Source organism: Melopsittacus undulatus, chromosome 7 (assembly GCF_012275295.1).
Source record: "Melopsittacus undulatus isolate bMelUnd1 chromosome 7, bMelUnd1.mat.Z, whole genome shotgun sequence".
NCBI lineage: Eukaryota > Metazoa > Chordata > Aves > Psittaciformes > Psittaculidae > Melopsittacus > Melopsittacus undulatus.
Window position 1 is genome coordinate 31,284,301 of NC_047533.1, and position 24,996 is coordinate 31,309,296.

General features: G+C 36.7%; 1 protein-coding gene across 2 annotated transcripts; it reads left to right on the forward strand.

Moving 5' to 3' along the window:
- The first annotated feature begins 651 nt into the window (after positions 1 to 651).
- SLC7A2 (solute carrier family 7 member 2) lies at positions 652 to 18,059 on the forward strand. Of its 2 annotated transcripts, none has more exons than XM_005149065.3 (11): positions 652 to 1,042; positions 2,303 to 2,458; positions 6,546 to 6,711; positions 7,436 to 7,572; positions 8,078 to 8,297; positions 11,041 to 11,180; positions 14,449 to 14,551; positions 15,222 to 15,427; positions 15,736 to 15,902; positions 16,791 to 16,899; positions 17,477 to 18,059. In XM_005149065.3, exons 1-11 carry the CDS (start codon positions 667 to 669, stop codon positions 17,662 to 17,664), a joined length of 1,968 nt encoding a protein of 655 aa, XP_005149122.1. In that variant the 5' UTR covers positions 652 to 666; the 3' UTR covers positions 17,665 to 18,059. The 2 variants fall into 2 exon arrangements, with proteins under 2 accessions (XP_005149122.1, XP_005149123.1); XM_005149066.3 differs by lacking the exon at positions 11,041 to 11,180 and adding an exon at positions 11,581 to 11,717 and having other exon boundaries at positions 667 to 1,042; positions 17,477 to 17,673.
- The last annotated feature ends 6,937 nt before the right edge of the window (positions 18,060 to 24,996 follow it).

Below are 24,996 nucleotides of genomic sequence, written 5' to 3' on the forward strand. Positions count from 1 at the left end.
GCGATGAGCAGGTTTTGTTAGATGAGAGTTGCACAAGATTTCTTGTAAAGATAATTAGTTCTGGGAAACTTCATTGTTATGGGAGGGAGTAGAAACACTATTTTAATCTACTTTTAAGCAGTTTTTACCGAAGCAAATTCTAGAGGCAAAAGCCATGTATTTGAAGGCAAAAGGAGACTGCATTGGCTCTGTCAGAATGCTATGTTTTAAAGCTTTTGCTGTTTATAGCATTAGTGTTGGAGTTTTAGGTCTTAAAAATCCTTATTTATGTTGGTGTTGATCCTTATCTTAAAAGTCCTTATGACATGAGATCATAGAAGTCTATTCTGGTTCGGGTTTAGAAATGGTTAAGAAGTTGCCATTAGCAAATAAATAGAAACAATTTCTTCTTTTTAAAGAAGTGTAGTGAACCTAAAGATAATGGATATTTTTCCTTAGGGGAATAAGTGTTAAATATGAAATTAGATATACTGAATCCTGATTTTTTTTTTCCCAGGAGAAAAGCATATGCCAGCTTATTTAATATCATGGAAGGGTATAAATATATAAATTAGTATGTGTGATTAAAGCTCTTTATGCAAATACGTTTTTTCATTGTTTTTCACTGGTGTTTACCATTTTATGTATTGTAATGATTTTGTTTTATTTCAGAGCTCTACATTCACCATGTTGCCCTGTGGACCAGCTTTGTCCTTTGTTCGGTGTCTTTTGCGGAAGAAGAATGTCAGTGGTGAAAGTCTCGAGGACTCCAAGTTGTGCCGATGCTTATCAACAATGGACCTTTTAGCCCTGGGAGTAGGAAGTACCCTTGGTGCTGGTGTTTATGTCCTCACTGGAGAAGTAGCCAAATCTGAATCTGGACCTAGCATTGTTGTTTCTTTCCTCATTGCTGCATTAGCATCTATGATGGCAGGTCTCTGCTATGCTGAGTTTGGTGCTCGTGTTCCCAAGACTGGCTCTGCATATTTGTATACTTACGTAACTGTCGGGGAACTGTGGGCTTTTATCACTGGTTGGAATCTCATTTTATCCTATGTTATAGGTAAGCTTAAGAACAAACACAGGTCTCAAGGGCTACTGAGATGGCAGATGTAAGATACAGTTCTGGGTCTGTCTTTCTTTTCTGTCTTCGTACTTAGCTATTCTTGCTTTTTACTCCTGCCGAGATGAAATGACCAAAGTAATTTGATTAGGCTATGTCCTCCTGTGCATCATCATTGCAGACAGGCTTTTTGCAAGATGCTTTTGGAAACAGTGAATCTTCAGCAGAATTAACTCCATACCTTTTATAAAAATCGTGTCTGTTCAGTGATGATGCACAGGAATAAACAGGATTTCATTACTGTCTTTGGTCAGCAACAATGATTTCAGTAAAATCAATAAGCTTTTTTTTTCCTGAATATGCACAGCAAGGATGTTTACAGTGATCCCATCACTATAGTATCTCAATTCAAGAATGTCATGATGTTTAAGTACTAACTTGTTACTATAGCCTCATGCTAATTAAATAGTGTCCTATCAGGTAATCCCGTAAAATACAGTAGACCAAATCTGAATAAAAACAATGCTTATATGGCAGGTGTTCAAATAACATTTGATATTTCAGTGCTTTAGCAGAGGTGACATTTTTTGATTTAAAAACATTTTCTTCCAGAGGTACATGTTCCAAGCATTCATTACATTGTGTATAAGCACACCTAGTTGTATATGTATATCTAACTACAGAACTGTTGCCCAAAGCACTACAAAATGCCCAAGTACTGTGTTAAAGTGCAATTCATGACAGTGGAGTTGTAAAAATAAGTTTGTATTTAGCTGTGGCCAAATGCAGTCTTTACCATAGGAGAGTATAAATCTTAAATACTAACTAGCAATATGCATCTTGGTAGTTACTTTTTTTCTTTATTTCCGGGGGGACAAACTTTCTTTCTTTCTTGAAGTTCTTTCTTAAACTGCTTTCTTATATTACTTTACATTGTTTAATATATGCCATATTATAAATTGAGAAATAAATGTCTTCCAGAATGATATCAGATATAAATGATACAGAAGTAATTTCTGCAATATTTTGGGAATAATAAGGTGCAAGTTTGTATATTTTAGTTATAGGATAATATGTTCTATTTTAAGTACGTAGAAAAATTCTAAAATGTTAAAACTCAGCAAAATAAAATTATTGTTTTATCGCAAGCTCTGCTTTTTTAAATGCGAGTAGCAACATGCTTAGTTTTCTTTCTTTTTCAGTAGAAGTAACTGTATGCCATTGTATGCAAAATCCTAAACATGCATGTGTTTTGTGAAGGTACATCAAGTGTAGCAAGAGCCTGGAGTAGCACTTTTGATGAACTTCTTGGAAAGCAGATTAGTCATATCTTCAGAACCTACTTCAAAATGAATTACTCTGGGCTAGCAGAGTATCCTGACTTCTTTGCTGTATTCCTTGTATTACTTTTATCAGGTAAGACAATATGGCTTCATTTATGGTAGTTTTGATGTCTTACAGACAAAAATGCTAAGTTGTAGTTTGTGTTTTACCAAAAATACCTTAGTAATGTTTAAGAAGTTCAGATGCACATTTGTTTTTTGACCGAATGACTTGGAATTAAATGTGTATAATCAAGTTCTATGTGCACCCTCTTCTCTTGTTGCAGCTGGGACATGAAATAATCACTTGTCAGTATTACACAGTTCTGTGTGGGCTTTACGGCTTTATCACTGGGAAAAGCTTTCAGAGGGACATTGAGGTTAATCTCTGTAGTTTGATGACATTATGTGCTCTCCTTAACATACTGTGCATGTAATGTATACTTGTAAGTTTTGGGGTTTTTTTCCCCCTAAATTGATAACTTATTAAGTATAAATATAACTTTCTCCTTTCTAAGTCTTCAAAAGAGTTGTTTAGCCTAGAACCTGTTTGGGCTAAACGGCACCCGAAGATACTCGTATGGCCCAACAGACCACTTTGGAACCTGACATAATAGTTTAGGTCTACTTCACACAGTTCTGTTCCTTTTTTATCTGTACTCCTGTATCATGTGTTTAAATCACAAAAAATAACAACAATATAACTATGTGCTTTTTGAGTTATCAGATAGCTCAAAAATATCTTCTGCATGTTTGCATTTAACAATTGCTTTACATAAGGCAGCATTCTTACTACCATAGGAGTCAATGAAGTAGTGTGTCCTAAAGTGTATAGTTTTTTAGTCAGACAATACTAGAAGCATTTCAGTATTTGGTAGAAGTCTTATCTTTCTCTCAAATGTCATGTTCAGTCTCTTTAGATCAAACAAAAGCTGGAGCTTATCTTCTTGGTAAATTGAAGCTCAGTTATATGGGTATAACCTCCAGTTATTCTGAGTCGCTTTTTTGGACCTGGTACTTAGAAAAATATTTCTTCAACTTCTAATGACAGCAGTGCATCTGAAGCTTTTATTAAGTCTTTGTACATAAAAAAGATGTGTTTCCACACTTGGGAAGATCAGGGAGTTTACTAGGCAAGGTTTAGTCCAGCATCCTGCCATGTTTGTGGCTCAGAGCTGCCACAACCAGAGTTCAGACCCTTACATCTTCAGGAATGATGGGAAGGAATTTGGTGTGTAGCTGGAACTGACCTTTCAGTTTCACTTCTATCAAAGGAAAAAGGAAAAACTAACATTTTGAAAAGCAGAGCACTGAAACAAACCAAAATATAAAACACTAGTATAGGTGCAGGCACCTTTTATGTTCTCTCCATTTCTTCTTCCTACCATAAGAAGTAGAGATTCCTGATGGAAGAGGAGATGTTTTTCTGTGGTTTGCCACTGCTTCTGAGTTTTCATTTGTGTCCTGTCTTTTTATGCCCACCGTCGTTCCTTCTTCACTTCCTTTTCACTTGTGTGGCAAATTAGAATCATAGAATAGTTAGGGTTGGAAAGGACCTTAAGATCATCTAGTTCCAACCCCCCTGCCATGGGCAGGGACACTTCACACTAAAGCATGCCACGCAAAGCTTCATTCCAACCTCATCTTGAACACTGCCAGGGATGGAGCATTCACAACTTCCCTGGGCAACCCATTCCAGTGCCTCGCCACCCTAACAGGAAAAACTATCTTCCTTATATCCAATCTAAACCTGTCCTGTTTAAGTTTTAACCTGTTACCTCTTGTCCTATCACTGCAGTCCCTAATGAATAGTCTCTCCCCAGCATCCCTATAGGCCCCCTTCAGATACTGGAAGGCTGCTATGAGGTCTCCACGCAGCCTTCTCTTCTCCAGGCTGAACAGCCCCAACTTTCTCAGCCTGTCTTCATACGGGAGGTGCTCCAGTCCCCTGATCATCCTCATGGCCCTCCTCTGGACTTGTTCCAACAGTTCCGTGTCCTTTTTATGTTGAGGACACCAGAACTGCACATAAAACTCCAAGTGAGGTCTCAGGAGAGCAGAGCAGAGGGGCAGGATCACCTCCTTTGACCTGCTGGTCACGATCCTTTTGATGCAGCCCAGGATACAGTTGGCTTTCTGGGCTGTGAGCACACACTGAAGCTGGTTCATGTTCATTTTCTCATCGACCAACACTCCCAAGTCCTTCTCTGCAGGGCTGCTCTGAATTTCTTCTCTGCCCAACCTGTAGCTGTGCCTGGGATTGCTCTGACCCAGGTGTAGGACCTTGCACTTGGCATGGTTAAACTTCATGAGGTTGGCATCAGCCCACCTCACAAGCATGTCAAGGTCCTTCTGGATGGCATTTCTTCCCTGCAGCATTAGCTCTGCAGGTTTCCGTGCTAAGCAGACCAACCATCAGTGGGGAAATTGATGGAATTTACCGCTGCTGAGAGCAGGGGCAGTGAGATATGGCTCAAGGCTGATCATAATACAATGTTTGGATTCTGAGCTGTGCAAATCTGAAGTTATAGCAGAAGCTGATGATGGTTTACAGAAAATGTTGTGTGCTAAGCACAAGGGAAAGTACACAGATATCTGGTTTGGGGATTTTTTTTTTTCCTAGAGGAAGGACTTTTTTAATGTGCATACTATCTTTCCTACTGCGTTAGACTGATTGAGACAATACCTTTTTGGGAAAAAACTGAGCTAAAGGAAGCATATATTTCCAATAGTAATGCCATTGGTGAAGAAAATTTAAACAGCTCGTATGATAAATTCTATGTTATGATAAGATAGAAAATGTCTCATTAGCAGTCAGAAATTTTCAAGACATTGAGAGGCTTAAAATTTTTAGACTTAATCTCTAAATAATGAGGGAAAGCATGTACAGGATACTAGTTGATACACGTAGACTGTAAAGGAACTGGAGGCTTTTCCATTGTATTTATTTTTTCCTTGTCTGCTCACTGCCTGCTCTTCCATTACACTGTTAGTACAATTACAGTTGTTACAAACCTAATGACACAGTAGGATCTTGATGGAATAACTTTCAGATTATTTAAACGCACTACTCTGCAACCTAAGGCATATGTATTTAGAATCAGACTGTTTTCTAGAATCTCTGTGAATCATAGCTTATGAACAGGAGGCATGCATTTCTTTTAAAGGTTTTATTAATGACTAGGGAAAGGACTTATTCTGTGATGGATATGCCCTGAAAATCTTAGAGTGAACAGATTACATTATTAATGAAATAATTTTCTTATTTTATTAATCTAATGAGTTATTGTTCTGTTAGGAATAAATAGATTCTACCAATCTGTTTTTAATAAGAATAGAATTTTTGTACTTACTTTTGCTCCATTCCATAAAATAGAGATGAATGGGAATCTCAGAAAAGCTGTAACAGTTGCTCAAAATAGTTTTTAAATACTGTTCTGATATCAGCTGCAGTAGAGTTAATTTTCTTCCTAGTAGCGGGTGCAATGCTGTGTTTTGTCTTTAGTCTGAGAACAACGCTGATAACACACTGATGTTTTAGTTGTTGCTAAGCAGCACTTACCCTGATCAAGGACTTTTCAGTCTCTCATGATCTGCCCATGAGAAGGAGCACGGGAAGCTGGGAGGAAGCAGAGACAGGACACCTGACCCAAACTAGCCAAAGGGGTATTCCATACCACAGCACGTCATGCCCAGTCCAGTACATAAACTGGGGGGAGTTACACAGAAGGGACCAATTGCTGCTCAGGTTGGGCTGGGTATCAGTGGGTGAGGAATGGTATTGTGCATCACTTGTGTTTACTGGGTTTTATTCCTCCTTCTTTTTCCTGTCACTGTATTTTACTTCAGTTACTAAACTGTTCTTACCTCAGCCTATGGGTTTTACCTTTTCCCAATTTTCCTCCCCATACCACTGGACAGGGGGTGAGTGAGCAGCTGTGTGGTTTCCCACTTAGTTTCCCGCTGAGGTTAAACCATGACAAATATTTAATACAATTAAAGAAGCTTTGTGTTCTGTGGTTTTCAATACACTTGCCTATTTCATTGCGGTCAGAGTAGTAAATTTGTGCTACTGCTTTTTAAAAGTATAAAGTACAGTAATTACATGCCTATCTTCTTTAAAATGACATTTTATTAGTCTAAGGGACCATTCACATCTATAAAATATTTTTATTTTATAGGTCTTTTATCTTTCGGAGTAAAAGAGTCTGCATGGGTGAATAAAATCTTCACTGCTATTAACATCTTGGTCCTACTCTTCGTTATGATTTCTGGTTTTGTGAAAGGAGATGCTGACAACTGGAAAATAAGTGAAGAATATCTCATAAACCTTACTGCAATAACAAAGTAATATTATTTAAAATCAATTTACTTGCTCATATTCCAAGCAATTTTCTGTTATACTTGCTTTAAAATCATAGAATAATTAAAGTTGGAAAGGACCTTAAAATCATCTAGTTCCAACCCCCCTGCCATGAGCAGGAACACCTCACACTAAACCATGTCACCCAAGGCTCTGTCCAACCTGGCCTTGAACGACGCCAGGAATGGAGCATTCACAGCTTCCTTGGGCAGCAAGGAATAGTGATATTGCAGGCAATATATCAACTAAGAGGTCTTGCTGGGAATGATAGAACTTTTTATTCCTTAAAGAATATTTTTTCTATTTTCTTGTTTGTAGTTTCCTTTAAAAATCATCTTACTTCAATACTGTTTTCTATAGCTATTTGAGAGGTTACTGGCTTCTTGCCCTTAAAGCATGCAATAACTGTAATATGTGAGTATGACAATTGTGTACACCATTAGTGTTTTAATATATTTTTCCACAAACTGTGAAGTGAGTAAGACGATAGTTACATGAATCAGGTACTCTTCCATTCACTGTCATTTTTGTCTTACAAACCTTGACAACAAAATGTCTTCTTGTGACATTTTGTAAAGTAGAACTCTTTCTTGACAAGAGTGTTTTAACATGTATTTCCATAGTGGTAGGAGAAGAGAATGGATGTGTTTGACCTACCAATAGTTAAAAAAGTAAGTTATATTTCTGATATATTTCTGTTTTTAATAGGAATTGTTCATCCTATGAGAATGTGACAAGTATATATGGGAGCGGTGGCTTTATGCCATATGGTTTCAGAGGAACATTGGCTGGTGCTGCAACCTGTTTTTATGCTTTTGTAGGATTTGACTGCATTGCAACAACTGGTATAGTATTTATGTGTGTCTATATATGTATACTTATTTCTGTTCAAATAAATTAATTGTTACTTTCTAAGCCTGGGAAGTGTTTAGTATACATTTTGTTTTCTGCATAAATCTGTTATTCACCTGCTCACTTTTACAATTCTCTGAGATGAGGTATTTCTCCTAAATGCTGGCTTGTGTATGGCTGATAGGGAATGAGTACATTGAACTTACAAACTGGAGGTGTATAACTAGAAATTATAGGCTTCGAATACCCTAGATATACAATGCATTTTATGTCCTTTCATTTGCCTCTACTTTCAATGCTATTTCTGGCAACAAAATACTGAGAGTTGTTCTGTGTCACTGAGGTTACTTTCTACAGGTTTTTAAAACTTCTATTATAGATATGATTCCCATAGTTTTTAGATTAATGGATGGTTTGTCTCTGATGTTATCTTTGAAAGTTGAGGATGCAGATGAATAAGACTTTTTGGTGGGGCATTTTTTTTTCCTTTTTTTTCAGGTGAAGAGGTCAAGAATCCTCAGAAAGCCATACCCTTCGGAATTGTGGTGTCTCTGCTTGTCTGCTTTATGGCCTATTTTGGGGTTTCAGCTGCACTGACACTTATGATGCCATACTACCTACTAGATGAGAATCCTCTGCCAGCCGCTTTCGACTATGTTGGATGGGGTCCTGCAAAATATGCTGTGGCAGTGGGATCGCTCTGTGCTTTGTCTACAAGGTAAAGACATTGAAATACTAATTTTATTGGGAAAGTTTGGTGGATAATATGTGAATATTTAAATACATGTTCATGCATTCATTTTGAAGGCCCAGTTCATTCAAAGTATTACCAGTAATTATAATGAGCATGTTTTAGACTTTTGCAGGTCTTCATCACAGTAGGTCATTAAGTTCCTTTTTTGAGCTGTACTGTTTTTGAGCTCTACCTCTTTGGCTTATTATTCAAAAGTTATTTGGTTTTGTTGGTTTTGTTTTTTATTAAACCATGTCTGTTCAGACGTATAACCTGCAAGTTATCTTTATCAACTGATAAAATAAACCTCACCTACTTTGTTCTTTCTTGCTGTATACTCCTAATGACTCAGCAGCTTTATGAGCTCTGTGTATTTGCAGGCAAAGTTGAAGAGATGATTAACTAGCTCCACTCCTCATCTTTGTTGCCTGTCTCTGTTTTCTTCCAGTAGCCAGTCTGTCTTCTGACATCAACCCTTCCTGTGGTATCTGTGTGGGTATTTGAGATGTAGATTATAGTTGTGAAAATACAATTTATTCCCCTTTGTGAAAATATGAATGTAACAACTTAATATGTTAGTTTGATTAAAAAGATCAGGGAGGCAGGGGATATATTGGTATGTGTTTATCTATATTACACCCCATATAATGTAACGTGATATAAACTCTTTCATGGAATAGAAAATCGCTTGATACTTGAATTTAGGGATAGAAAAATGCTGATGCTAATCCACTACTTGAGGTTACGTAGGTAAGGAGTCATTTACATGACTTCAGTGGTAAGAATACTGGCTGTCTTTCCACAAAGGAAAATTACATGCCCGATGAAGCACTAACGCTAATAGCACTCCAAAATAACCTTGTAAGTATTAGCCTGAAGAAGATGAGCACACTGATTGCGAACAGTAGTTTAAAAGAAACTAATATTTTGATGTAAGAGGATACAAGGTGGCAAGGCACTGGAACAGGTTGACCAAAGAAGCCGTACATGCTCCATCCCCAGCAGTGTTCAAGGCCAGGTTGGACAGAGCCTTGGGCAACATGATCTAATGTGAGGCATCCCTGCCCATGACAGGGGTGTTGGAAATAGATGGTCTTAAGGTCTTTTTCAACCTGAGCCATTATATCATTCTGTGATAGAAAAAGGCAATAGCTCCAGAAGGACATTAAAAGAATTGTAGGACTGACTGGAGAATATTGTAGTTACGCAGTTCAGTCTAGGATTACAGTTACTTTCTGTCTAGTTGTCATTGTCCCCTTCAGTTTGGAGGGTTTTACTGAATATTTCTTCTATATCGATAAATAGTAAAAGTGATGTATAAGCAGATACTGGATTAAAGAAATCAATACTGAAACCCAAAATGAACTGAGATAGTAAGATGCTTTTTCAGAAATCCGAACTCTTGGTCTCTCCAGTGTATTCTGAAGAATTGTATTTACTCATACAGGGAGGTTAATCTTTCTACCCGTTGACTGATGTCAGTTTAGAACAAAGAAAAATGAAGTTGTATTTCATATTTGTCAATTTAGTATAATTAAGAAAAAAAGTTGGGATTGTAGCTTTTGGTCCATATATTTACGTCTTATTTTGTTATGCTGTGAACTTGCTTCGTCAGGGTAAAAATGTTTGTTAATATTTCCATTACTTATGTGAGTATACTTAAATAGGGGTATGATAAATACATTTTACAAAGCCACAACTGCAAAAAAATTGGCAGGGGATTTTAACAGTATTATTATTTGAAAAATCAATTGTCACACTGGTTCAGGAAACATTCTTTTTTGGAAGGGCCATTCATACACCAAAATCAGTTCATGTGCAATGAAACTTCTCTCTTGTGTCTGACCTTAATGCTTGTGTATCATGGGCATTATAGGAGGTACCATAGCACCTGTGGTTGTAAAAGCTGTGCCTTCTATAAGCGATACAGTTGATTCCCTAAAGTAAGACAGGCAACCATTCACCTAGTTAAAAACTAGTGTTCTTGCCACAGAGGTTTTACTGGCTATGATTTCGCCTTTTGTCCTTTCAGTGTTTCTGATTTTCTTCCTTACAATTATTTCATTTGGAGGGAAAGAAATCACCTAATTTAAGAAATATGTTTAAAAGGAGCTTCAAGTTATCACAGTCTGAAAGCTTTCTGTGTCTTGCTAATAACAAATCTAAATTAATTAGCTTTACTTCTTCAAAAAAAAAGGAACGATCTTTAATGAAGCTTGCTAGAGGTTCTTTAATCAAAAGAAATAATGTGCCCATGGTGCTTACTTTGAATTACTGTTAATTAGCAGCCTCACATGGAAATGTAGAGTGTAAAAGATGCTGCTAATGCCTATTGATTTGCTGCTGCTGACTGACAGTGTTTCCAGGAATACTAAGGCTTAATTGCATAGTTAGTGTGACCTGGAACATGATTCAGGTCCACTAATACCCAAGAACTACAGTGATGGCAAGTTATTTTGCTAATCTCAATTCTCTCTGATGAAGCAATTCCACTGCTTAAATTAATATAAATAAAAAGGGGAGGGGGGCTAATCAACATTACAAAGAAAAAGACATTTCTGTTTGTGTCTGATCTGTAGTATCTTGGGATACAGGGCTTTCTGATTTTGTCTTGCAATCATAATTTTTATTTCTATACATGCCATTAATTAACATTGTTTATCTTGTCCATGATTCAACTCTGCATGTACTGTGTTTGCCATGTTGCATGTGTTTGCTTTTTACTCAGTCTTCTTGGATCCATTTTCCCACTGCCACGTGTAATCTATGCTATGGCGAAGGATGGGTTGCTTTTCAAATGTCTAGCTCAAATCAATTCCAAAACGAAGACCCCACTAGTTGCTACTCTATCGTCTGGTGCAGTAGCAGGTGAGACTGAGAGTTGATCCTTGTAAAGAAAGGTGCACTGCTAAACAAATGTATTTATGGAAATAAACCACTGTTGTGCAGCTTTGATTTGCTTTGGACTGAATTGGTCAAATCTGATTGTTGCCAGGTGAAGTAGGCTACCAGGAAAACTTTTCTTTACCACAGATTTTGTATTTAATGGTTAATCACAAGTGCTTTAAAAACCTAGGTTCAAAATAAACAGCAACCCAAACCCAAGAACATCAGTCAACTGAAAAAAAACCAAGCAGCAACACAGAGCCTAAACCAAAACCATACCTAAACCCATTAACTCTTCCAAGCTTTTTGTGTAGTTGGGTTTACCAGTAAAGCATTGTGCTTTTAATAACCTGTATTTGAACTATACATTTTTCTGTTCTAGTCTTCTCGGCTCTATGTTCCCTTTGCCCCGAATTCTGTTTGCCATGGCACGCGATGGTTTACTCTTTAGTTTTCTTGCCAAAGTGAGTAAGAGGCAGGCACCAGTTTATGCCACCTTGACAGCAGGGGTCATCTCTGGTAAGCTCTCAAAGCCCGTGTTACTTAAAACTGAGATTTAAACACCCTATGCACGTGCATGGTACTTGATATTTTTGAAAAGGGCTGCTTGTTAACTTCCCTTGCATGTACAATGGGAATAAAATTACTGAGTAATCAAAGGGTGTAGGAACTCCAAATGATGCCAATCATGGTGGTGGTGATGTCCTTAATGTCACGGAATTCACAATGATTTTTTTAATGTATTTTTTTTTAATAGTGGCCCCTTGTATGGTGAATAAACTGGTTACTTAATCTGGGTCCCTTAGGCTTGTGCTCTTCTCACAGGGTTTCCTTGCCTGATGCACACCTATATCTTTATCACATGTATAAAGGGGGGGGGGGAATAAATCACTGTTTTTATTATAAGACACAAGGAAAAAAATCTACATTTGCAGCCAGATGAACTTTTGTTTAAAATGCAAAGATTTTTTTTTTTTCATTTTCTGCTAAAGAAAATGAGTCTAGTTTTGTATAGGCTTACCAAATGGTGGTTGAGGAGTATGTGTGTGTGTTGGCGGTTCTTTGTGTAACACATACATGCACACTTACTTTACCAAAACAGCATTTTGGGAGCTGTTGCCAACGCCTAATGTTTCACAAAGATAAATTCTTAACATGTAAGTGTTTCGGTTTTGTCCACCTTTCTTGCAAAGGTACATGTAACTGTGCCCAAGTTTCATTGTCATTTCAGTGGGATGTCTAATGACACAGGAAAACTAGAACCTCTAGATGTAATTCAAATATGAAATACATGCTAAAATTGGTGTAAAATAAAAGATTCAGAACTGAAAATAAAATAATTATGGTCAGGGTCATCCTCAGATGCCACAAGACTGGCACTGCTCTTGCTGTGTACTTGGCAATAACATGGGAAGGCACAGGCATTGTCTGGATAGTGCCCACATGAAGCATTATTACTAGTTCCTTTTGGTCAGAGTGCAAATAAATTGCTTAGGATTAATTTTATTGTTTTGACTTTGTTATTTGAATTCGTAATATTAAGATATTCCCTTATAATACTTTGGAAGTGCAGTTCTGTGAGATTAAATTAACATCTTTATCTGAAATCACAGGAATGCTGGGGAGAAAGAAAACCGTACGGCCTAGCTGGCAAACTGATTGATGTAGTTACACAGCCCTGACTGTAGCTGTGCAGCAGCCATGACTTGCACTGCTTTTAGGCAGTCTGGGGAATTTGGTGTGCCAACACCTTGTCTGAAGACAGCTTTATCTACTGCTGGAAAAGCAGTAATTTCTTCTTCTATATTTAAAAAGATGCATATTTTGTAACTTGTGGTCATAGATAGTTTTGACAGAATAGTTACTAAATGTATACAACAGCCTGTCTTCTCAGTCGTAACATGGGTAGTTTCATAGCTTCAGGAAACGTTCAGATTAGGTGTTTGGCTCCTTAATTAGTTATCAGGCAAAGACTACAGCTGAGGCAAATTGTCAGGTGCTATTACTGTGACTTACCTTTTCACAGGTGGCAATCATGATTGCAAACTCTGCACACAGCAGAATGTTTTTCTGTCAGTCCAAGGTTTCACCATAAATCAATCTACCAGTGTTTCTTGCCTACAGATTTATTAGTAAGCACGTAAATATTATATAAAGTATTTCTGAATATAGAAAAATCTGTGTGCATATACATGCAGTGTGTAAAGACTATGTTTAATAGTCCTCTTTTGATGTTGAGGTTACTGAGAAATCAAAAGATTAAGTATTTTTAGATTTTCTGCATATCAATAATGTTAAAGAATACAAATATTTTAAGAGGTTCTTTGACCGCATGTATTCCAGTTCAGTTGGTGTTAGCCTTTCATTTATTGACAGCTTGTGCCAGTTTCTCTGAGCTATGTGTGTCTGTGTGCAAACAGCATTGACAAAAAAGACATTCCATAACATCCAAAAGCCACTGGTGTTAACTTTTATAAACACAAAGACTGCTGTAATTACACTTGGTATCATGGAAGCTTCTGTCTCTGATTTCAGTGATCTTAATATTAATTCTTGTGAGAACTTTCTGGCTTTTACTGAAGGCCACTTAAACTTAACTTTTTTGGTTTTTTAGTAAGATATATTTTAAAAAATAAATTAAAAAAACCCTACAAAACTGTTTTATTTCAGATAACTCCTAAGAGTCCTCTTTACGTAGAGCTCGCTCTCACCTCAGCAGAAGTTTTACACACTGGTCACTTACTGGGTCAGATCACTTTTCCCTAGTTTTGCAGTGGGATCCATCTTCTCAGCTTTGGTGAGATTCTGTTGCAGGATCTGGACTTTATTCTGTGGAAATGTATTTTTAATGTGGCCACAATTCAAGAAGCCATGTATGCAAATACTTATGTCCAAGTAAGTCCAATGCAAAGTGCCTGATTATGCAGCATGACTGTAGGGCTCATTAATACATATATATATGAATGAGATTCACAGATGTAGGGAATTAGCTTTGGGAATGTTGGCGATGACTTCAAAAATGTGTTTTTAAGGAGTACCATGATTTCACTCGTATTGCTGTCAGTAAAACAATGTAAAGCCACACAGTGGCCAGATTTTAAAATCTTACCTCTCAATATGTCTTAATATTAAATGTTAGCACTTATGGTTAGACTCAATGATCTGAAAGGTCTTTTCCAGCCTAAGCCATTCTATGATTCTATGTCAGCCTCATATAAATTTAGCATTTTCTTTTCTCTTCTTTTTTTAGCTATAATGGCATTTCTGTTTGACCTAAAGGCTTTAGTGGACATGATGTCCATTGGTACACTTCTTGCTTACTCACTTGTGGCAACCTGTGTCCTTATTCTTAGGTGAGTCAAAAAACATCCTTTTGTATTCTGCTGTGTTTTATTTTGTGTTGGTCAGTATATACACAGAAGTGACATTTACAGAGTGTGTTTTTTGCTAGATAGCTCAGTGGTTAAAAATTAGCTATATGTGTATGAACAATCACTAAGAAGCGGCTTGAATTCAGTTCAAATTCATTGTTGCAATAATTTACACTTTAAAAAAGAAGACTATGTTATTCCATAGTGAATTACTTAACAGGTATTTTTTAAAATATACTTAAATTTTAACAAGGCAGATGTAAAATTTCAGCTTATGCCAGTTATTGGGCCTCTTACAGTACATGAAGCAAGTCAGAACGCTGCCCCCTCCCCTTCCCTGCTATTGACCACCAGACTCTGTCTCCTCTTTTTGTATGAGACTGATCATATATCTGATGCCTTGGTGCATTTATGTAGCTTAAAAAAATGTACCAAGAATACCCAAGCTCCAGCAAAAATTGAGTTGCCATAGTTTGTTTATATATGATAGTGATTAACAATATATGCTGCTGTAGTGCAGTTCTAAACTGGGAAATTCTAACCCTCTACTGCCAATAATTTAGTATTTCAATACACTCTTAGCGTCATATTGCTTCAAATCCCAAAGTAAGCTTAATTTTTTTTTCTACTATGTTCTTTGTTTTATGCATAGGTACCAACCCAGTTTAAGCTATGAGCAAACAAAATATTCCCCAGAAAAAGCAGCCTTGGCTGCATCTGAAAGGGAATCTGCAGTAAGCGAATCACAGATAAATATGATACAAGAGAAACACTTCAGTCTTCAGGCGCTGATTAATCCATCCGGTTTACCTACTGAGCAAACTGCAACTACAGTTAGCTTTTTAGTGGGTCTGTTAGGTAAGTCTTCAGCTGTCCAAACTCATGAAATACATTAACATAAATAATGGAATTTTACTAAAGTCAAAATTAAAAATCCAGTAATAACATGCCTTCTTTCATTCATAATTAATGTGTCATTCTGCAGAATGTTTTTATACTTCTTGATGGCTTTAATCTGTAGTATGGTATATTTTCCTTTCATTAAGTATTTTCACAATAACATTTCATACTGAAGACCTGCTATCATTTTTCTTAAAGCTACCTTCCTCATCAGTGCAGAGATTAAGTGACTTTTTTCGTGTTTTCATCATTTTGTCTTCACACAGCTTGCTTGGTTTGTGGTTTGAGTGTCCTCACTACATTCATGAATCATTCCATTGCTAACTTGGAGCTCTGGAGTACTGGTCTTCTTGCTGTGTTCATGATATCCTTCATAGTTACCATTCTTCTCATCCAAAGGCAGCCTCAGAACCAGCACAAAGTGGCCTTTATGGTGAATAACATATTCTCTAATGTCACTCTAATGAGAGGTTTGGATGTATTCTAACAAGTGGGAGAGGGGCACTGTCACTATTTCAGGTTTTTTGGTGAAGATAAGAGTAGAGGATGGTCATGGTTGAATCATCAGCCTGTGCAGTCCAGTCCAGACCTTCTCAGGACTAGAGAAAGGGTTTTATTGACCACAGATGGAATGTATGACATGCATAGGAGCATAGAAAATGGCTGAACCACTGATGTTGGTGTGAACACCTACTATTATAACAAGGAGGCCTGACAGCACTGATCATCTAGATATTCCTTTAGGTACATCCTCAAAAGTGCTCATTGTTGAGACTCAAGCAATTTTAGACCTCAAGTATTTAGAAACTGGAAAACAGTTCAGAAACTGATCAGTGTACAATCACCGGCTTATGCTGTGGGCAGTACCATAGACCACAGTACAGTTCATACCCTTCAGAGTATAATCCTTTTAGTTTCAGCTTTCATTTACATTCTAAGATTAGAAATAATAAAGTGCAGTGGTCAAAGTCAAGGACTCCAGTGGAGCTGGGAGGCATTTCAGAAAGAAGGGATATATTAAAAATATATTTTTCAGTTGTAGGAACAGGAATTCATTAGTATATGTTCAGCACAAACTGGAAAGTTTTTCTGCACAGTCTTAGAGAATATATGTTAAACATAATGTATTTCAAGAGTTTAAGATATGTAGAAACAGGTCGTTAAACCTAGTGAAGAAGAAAATTTTACTATATTCCAATTAAAAATCCATCTCAATTCTATTTTACTGGTTAGGTGTGTCACCTCTAGTGTGTGTTGTGTAGCTGAAGTGTGACATGCCAGAAATATATTTAATACATATGTACTAAATATTTCCTTTTAGGTTCCACTGGTGCCATTTTTGCCATCATTAAGTATCCTGGTAAATATTTACTTGATGGTACAATTAAGTGGAGGCACTTGGATCAGGTTTAGCTTCTGGATGGCACTTGGTAGGTACTTCTGTTCATTTCAGTCACTTTTCATATTAAAACTCATTGATCCCATCTTAGAACATTTGATTATATTCATTTAAATACTTGAAAAGAATTCTGTTTCAATGAAAGTCAGCTGATATTTCTCATCAAAAATAGAACATGCTTCAGAAGTAGTATTTATGTGCAGTCAAAAAAGCAAGTACCATTTTGAGGTAATAGAAAGAATCTAAGTTATAGGACTAATTCAATAAGCCACATTTTTTCCCTTATTAGAGTTAAAACAGTGCAGAAACCTGTTACAAACAGGTATACCAGTCATTCTCCTTTAACATGTGGAAAATTGTATTAATTCAGTCTAGATATAAATTAGACACAGTAGTTTCCATGACCTACTAGAGCATTTAATTACACAAAGATGATACACTGGAATTTCCACAGAGACAGGAAAGACCTGAAGCATGACCTCTGATTCCGATACCTGAAGAAACTTGCTTTGGAAAATATATTCAGCCAGAGAAAGTAATAACTAACTATTTTTTAATGCACTACTTGCCTGAAAACACTATTTTTTTTGTTGTTTTCCTTTTGGAAGGCTTCCTCATTTACTTTGCCTATGGTATCAGACACAGTCTTGAAGGTCATCGTAGCAATGGAGATGATGAATCTTGTTCAGAAAATAGTGGGTTGCAAGAAAAGAACCCTGTGGAAGAAGTGGATGAACCTGAAAATGCAAATGAAAGTGATCAGTTTCTTGCACATGAAAGGACAAGTGAATGTTAATCTATGCCAGCATGCAGGTCTTTTAAACCTTTAATTGACATTTTACTTGTGGACTGAAATTTCAAAAGCTTTCTGCCAGTGTTGTGTCTCTTGAAAGTGTTTACTGCAAGGCCTGTCTGATATTTTGGACAAGCTGCTAATCCATCTTCAACATTTCAAAGCTGACAGCATGGAGATTAATATTTAAACTAAAAAAAAAAAACAACCCCAAAAAAACCCAAAAAGCAAAAGAAATACCCTTTGGCAAGCAAAATTTTGGACGTATTGTTTGAACTGTCATCCAAAATCATGGGCAATCATAAAATACAAAAAAGAGCTGCCTTCAAGAAGTTCTGAATATTTGACGCTGCATTGTGAACAGAAGTGTCTTTAGTGCCTCCTCCTTATCTCTGTTATGTGTTTTGGTTGTAATCTCATAGCTCTCTTCTTTCTACAGAAATAATTCACATGGGAGACAAATTCCAGACAAGCCTGGAAAATATCTGCAAAATGAATGGTAATTGTACAGGTCTTACAGTTTGCAAAAATTAGAAGATCCTATATATATGTAAAAAGAAGTAACTGCTTATCTTTACTAATCAGTAGTCGTAGAAAACTCAAATGATAAAGGTACTTCAAAGGCTTTGAGTCCCTCTAAATAGTATTCCAGATTTCTACTCATATGAATTCCTTTCCTTTCAGATATGCTGTCTGTATAAAATAATACTCCCAAGAGGAGCTATGGGTTGGGTTTTTTTCTGCAAAAGAGTCTGGGAAATAATGTGCTGGTCACAGTATTGACCGTGACATTGGTATGTGATTTAGCAAGTGTTGTGCTTTTGATTTCCGAAGGGCCAGGATTTTATCCCTGACTATACTGGTACTGGTACTGACATACAGCAGTCGTCAAGTTTTCTTCCTTACTACTCATTTATTCCTGTATATTCTGTTCTCCTTTATCATGTGCCAGAGCTGATATTTCTCAGATTAGTTGTTACACATTGCTTCTCCTCAAGAAAAGTTAATGCACAAAATCCCAGCCTTCCTTTCAGATGGAAGGGGAGGTTAAGGAAACAGAGGACGAGGCTTTGGAAAAAATCCTTGTCAAAACAATATTTCAGCGCTTCATGAAGCCTTAAGCACACGTTAGCACAGCAGTTTTTTGTGAGCCAAGCCTACATCCACAGATCCATTCATATGGATAGAATCATAGAAGAGTTAGGGTTGGAAAGGACATTAAGGTCATCTAGTTCTAACCCCCCTGCCATGGGCAGGGACACCTCACACTAAACCATGTCACCCAAGGCTCTGTCCAGCCTGGCCTTGAACGACGCCAGGAATGGAGCATTCACAGCTTCCCTGGGCAACCCATTCCAGTGCCTCACTACCCTCACAGTAAAGAATTTCCTTCTATCCAATGTAAACTTCCCCTGTTTTAATCTGTTACCCCTTGTCCTATCACTACAGTCCCTAATGAATAGTCCCTCCCCAGCATCCCTGTAGGCCCCCTTCAGATACTGGAAGGCTGCTATGAGGTCTCCACGCACCCTGAGGTCTCTTCTCCAGGCTGAACAGCCCCAACTTTCTCAGCCTGTCTTCATACGGGAGGTGCTCCAGTCCCCTGATCATCCTCATGGCCCTCCTCTGGACTTGTTCTAACAGTTCCATGTCCTTTTTATGTTGAGGACACCAGAACTACAGACAATACTTCAAGTGAGGTCTCAGGAGAGCAGAGCAGAAGGGCAGGATCACTTCCTTTGACCTGCTGGTCATGATCCTTTTGGTGCGGCCCAGGATGTGGTTGGTTTTCTAGACTGTGAAAATATCCAAATGCTCATTTATGTAAAGAATCAAATTATTGCAGCTGGGTGAAAAATGATTATGAAATTATTCTTTCAACATAAGTCATGTTACCTATCAAAGGCACACAGACATTTTAACATGTTTTCTCAGCCAGTAGTAGCCTCAAGTCCGGTGAAGAATTCCACAATACGATGTTATTTTGCAAGAATATATTTATAAAAATTACTTCCTTAAGTATGACCTGTCTTGGATTTTCTCATGCAGAGTTGCCATCTGTTGCCAGCACTCATCATTGGTGTTAATCTCTATTGTTAGCAATAAAAACTTTAGATGCCATGAGAGCTAAGTTGGCTGATAGTGCCAAGTACTTTTTTATATTATCTGGAATTTCACAAAAAAAAAAGGAAAAAAGGGAAGGAAATAGTTAAGCTGTTTATGTCTTTCTCCTGTTTTTTTTTTTTCACAGCAGTAGATTAACACTTTTTAATATTAGTACAACTTCTGTTATTGTAAAACAGTAGTGTGCCTAAAAGCTTAATGGCAGAAGACTTCTTGATAGAAACCCCTGCAGACAGAAAACCAGGTGGGATACCGGGGCTGGTATCTCACCTTGGAGGAGGTCTGAGGTTTTCAGCCCGATGCCTTTCTCAGCTTGTAGTGGGAGAAGAGGGTCGTGCAGTGCTGTTGCACCAGTGGCCTCTACTGGCTACACAGCATTAGGAGCAGCAATCGGAAAAGTTTAAGAGGCATTGTAACTGAGTCTCCAGCATATACATCCTCTAACTGCAGCTGCTGTTGTCCTAAGGCCCCTTGTTATTGGTGGTCCTCAAAAACGGAAGGGGGACAGTGGATGAGGAAAAACTATAGGGTAGGTGGCAATGAATATAGCTTTCTAATATATCCTAATCCATCCAGAATTGATCACAAATTACAGCCACTTCTTTTCACAACTGATTATCGCTTTATAAATGCCTTTATAGAAAGACTCAAATCTCACATTTGACTAATACAAATAGGTGATATGCTAAGTAAATATTCGGTTGATAGGAAAGGACAGGAATTCTCAGGGCAGTTTGTAGAGCTGTTGATAACTTTCAATGCTATTCAGTAACTGAAAGAGCTGTCTATGTCAGTTGGATCTGCTGTTTTAGTTTTAATTGTACTTCTCAACTGGGGCCCATTTTTATGCCAAAAATGACAAAAGAACTGTATGTTTTTGTTTGAAATCGTAGAAATGTAAGACTTTCCAGGCTCTTGAACCCAATGTAGTAATTCTTAGATGTGTCAAAACAAAATTTTTATGAATAAGTAACCAGAAAATTAATTAAATGAATGTATGTTCTGTTGGTTTTAATCCGATAAATATCTGAAATAGAGAAGCTGATGCTTTTCCTCATCAGCTACAACTCTGTTGAGCATGGCCTCTTCAGTTGTTATACTTTTGGAGGACATTCTTAACTTGTCTTGCCCAGTACTCTCAAAACTTCAGCTGTAAAAAATACACAGTAGCTGTGGAAGTGAGTGCTCAGGTAAAGCTTTTTCATGATTTCTTTACAAGCCTACAGTGGAAGACAGCTCTTTTAAAATCCTATACGCATCTCAGCGTGTGGGAAGCAGACTTGCTTTTTCCTATGGTTGTTGATGCTGCAGTGCAGGCAAGCAAGGTTCCCAAGATACAAACTGCTGCTGTTCTGTGATGTGCAAGTAAGATCCCATTTGTACCCAAGCCCAACACATAGAATATGTGTTTGCATGCCTGTCTATGTGTTTGCATCTGTCTGATATTATCCCATAGTTATTTTGATGTATTGGTTAAAATAACTGCTATACTTTGAAGGGATTCTGTCAATATAATAAAGTTCTGACTATTACCTAAGACTTTTGGAGATAATTACAGAAAATATATTTTCTAGTTTATTTAGCTAATGGATGTGTCAGCACTTTATGTATTGACAGTTTCCCATTTCATCTGTATGAATATTTCTCCCCCCTGCTTAGAGAAATTAATTATATGAAAATAAGAGAAGCTGCCTGTACAAATATTGTTAAGGGAGATGGGAGCAGCTGCAGCACAGGAACTACCCACTTAACTAATGAGATATAAAAGGAAATCATGGGATATTTTCAGATGCTTCAACTGTGCACAGCTTATTTATATCTGTGTATAGCTAAAGTCATTATTAGGCAGTGGCTGAGTAAGAACACGACAAGACAGAAATCAGATATTTATGCTAATTTTGGACTGTATTTGTATGTGCAGTCTTGAAATTCCAGATGCTTTAGTGGGACTTTGCAGGAGCAAAGGACATGGCATGGTAGTCCTTACATGAGAGCTGTGTAGGAAACAAATCCTGATTTTGTTCTTGCATTTACTGTATATCTGTATTTTCAGAGAGAGCAACTGAAAGCATGAGATCAGTGGAATTAAGTGATTGTTGCTATTTTTTAAGATGGTTGTTGATATTGTAAATTGTTCTGTACAGATAATAGTGGTATGTATTAATTCAAAATATCTATTATTGGAGGTAGCTTATTGGGGTTTTGTTTCTTTGTAGAAAAAATCCTCCAAAACCATTATTTGCATTGGTACATTCTGGATGTGCCTTTAGATAGAGGAATTATTCTTATCCAGTTGTATTTAAGAAAGTAAGCCAAAGTATATTTAAGGGAGAACAAATAAATCTTTTTTGTTCTAAGGGATAAGAGTTATAAAGCATTTCTGTATAGCTCATGTTAACTGAAACAATCTTCTTGTGGTATTCCAGTCCAAATCCTGCAATAGGAAATTCTATAAGGTATCTTAGATTTCATTGTCTTTTATCCTGGATAAACCCATTTTGTTAATGATAGTATGTTTTTTTTCCTGCACAACAAATGCTGGCTAGATTCCTGAAATCTGTGTATTATGTTTATGTCACAATGTGTTAAAGCCTGCTGTTAGAGTGATATCAATAATAAATTTCAACAGTAGTGATATGGAGTAACTTATATACTTACTAATGAATTTAACTATGCCACCCAGAAACTTAAAATGATATAAAGAATTTAGAATCAAAACATGGTAAAGTTTAAATATAGAATATATATTTTATTAGATTATAAATGTACAAAGCTAGCCACCTTCCTCCTAAAATTAATGCAGATATTTATATATATATTTAAGAAATGAAAGGCATACTGTTTTCATGGAGATTTTAATAAGTGCCAATATCAAATGTGCCATAAACATCCTGAGATACCAAAAGCAGAGCAACCTGGGTGAAATCCGTGACAGTGCAAGAAATCTGTGGGACTGTGCAATTGTTTTAATCAGGTGTGATGCCTTTGACATGGAGGTGCATTTTGTACAGTAAGAATTTAATTCACTTGACAGCTGGCACGTGTTATTTGATTACAGAGAAAAACTAAAATCACCTTTTAATGCTCTCAGGCCCTAATTCTTTCTAGACTTGCCAGGAAGTCTGTACCAATTGCAGTGTGCTCATTTAAAGCAGAGTTTACTCAGTGTTAGGCAAATAGAGTAGAGCAGGTGGAATTTCATATAATATAAGATACTTGTATTTTGTTTTTAATTACCTGTGCCGTTAGTATTTCTTTCTGGTATATGTTTTGAGAACCTCTGCATTTTTAGTAGTTGGACCTTTCAAAAGCTAACTATAATGCCTTTACCATCTCTTGATCAGTTTTCCATTCGAGTTTCAGAAATTTTGAAAACATTAGCTAAGTTGAAGGTTTCTGTACATAGACATGCATTACAAAAAACTATGCGTATAAATATCTTTGTTTTTATTGTCATTTGGACAAGTTCTGTTTGTATGTTTTCATTGAGCCTGGTGCCAAGTAAACTCCAGCTTCATCAAGTTTAGTTGGAGTCAGGACAATGAATAGAAGGATTTAAAAGTTTAGGTGGGATTTTTTTCTTTTGTGTTACCAGAAAGTAAAGCATGAAATGTGTTACATATCTTTAAGAGTAGTTATGTTTTAAAGAACGGTAGTGCTCATATCCATTTTAACTTTTCCCTTTGTTCATATGTACATTGTAGTGATTATTTCTGTATTATATGCTGCTGAGCATGTAAAATGTAGATAGAATGATTACGATGCAACTAAAGGTACAAATTCATATTTCATTGAAGTGCTCTACCAGTATGAAAAGTCTTGAATTTTTATGAATGTAAAAATGCTTATATTTAAGAATATGGTGCTTGTTTTTTCACTTTTACAATACAGTTGTAATCACTGATATTTTTAGTTACCTTTGTTCCAAATTCTGAAGGAAATTACATTGCTCTTCATTTACTGTAAAATGTGCTTCATGGGACAATGATTGTGCATTTGTTCCATATTTTTTAAATAAAGCTGAATATTACTTGTACTTCATACTGTAACCTAACTCTCTAACTCTGTAACCCATTGCCACTGTAGTTGTAGTAAACACTAAAATTATCATGTCAGATATCTAATGTCATGACATCATACAAACTATAACTCATTTAAAAACATGATAACTTGTCTGATTTTACAGAGGGGAAAAAAACAACCATGTTCCATGTTTTCAGTCTTATTTTTGAAGTAGTCTGGAGATGGGGATAGTAGCAGCATTTGTTTCATACTTGCTTCCAAGACCTCAGGAAGACACTGAAATAGAGAATAACACCCTTTGATTTGGGCATTGTGTCTTATGGTGCCAAACCAGAGCTGATGACAGGTTTGATTTCCAGAGGGAGTGAACAGTCCTCAGCATTCATGGTGCTCAATGATCTGAAGCACCAAGCTTTGCCCTGGCAGCATCCAGCCCCAGAGCTGGATGGATAAAATACCCTGTTGTCTCTTTTTTAGAGGAAGGGAGGGAAAGAAAAAGAAAGTAACTCCCTCAGCTTTGAACAGTAGTGTGGTTATATCAGGAGAATAAAAGCATGAACTAGAACTAGATGATCTTAAGGTCCTTTCCAACCCTAACTATTCTGTGATTCTATGAGTATACTGTACTTCTTCTATGTAATTCCTTACAAAGATTTCAAATGATTAATGATTGTACACACAATTTACCAAGACTGACCTTGAAAATCTTTGTCCTATGAAGCAGTGGTAATATGGCCACTGATTTAAATGAAAATGAGTCATTCTGCAAGTATCACATTCAAAGCATTGGGCTGAAAAGATGTATTTAATATATCAGTTTACTCATGTGGAGATCTAAGGTCATTACAAGAAGGTTTACATTAGTTCTTCTGATGTGACTATAAATGAAAATGTAAGTAATTTTTTTATGCACACCCATTTAAAACTAGGAAACTTAAAATTAATAAAAATCACTTTATTTCTTCATTATACACATCTATACAGGAAAAAGGTTGCCAGCTTAAACATGTCTTAAAATTAATGCAGTCTGAGTGTTATTTCAAAGTGCTATTACCATGTTTTCCAAAATATACTAACATTTGGAGCTCAGTCATCATTAGATCATTGACCTACCATGTGTATGAAAGGAAAAAGGAAATTTGACCTAGGAAGGTACATTAAGAATTTTAACTAGCAGTTTTGCAGATG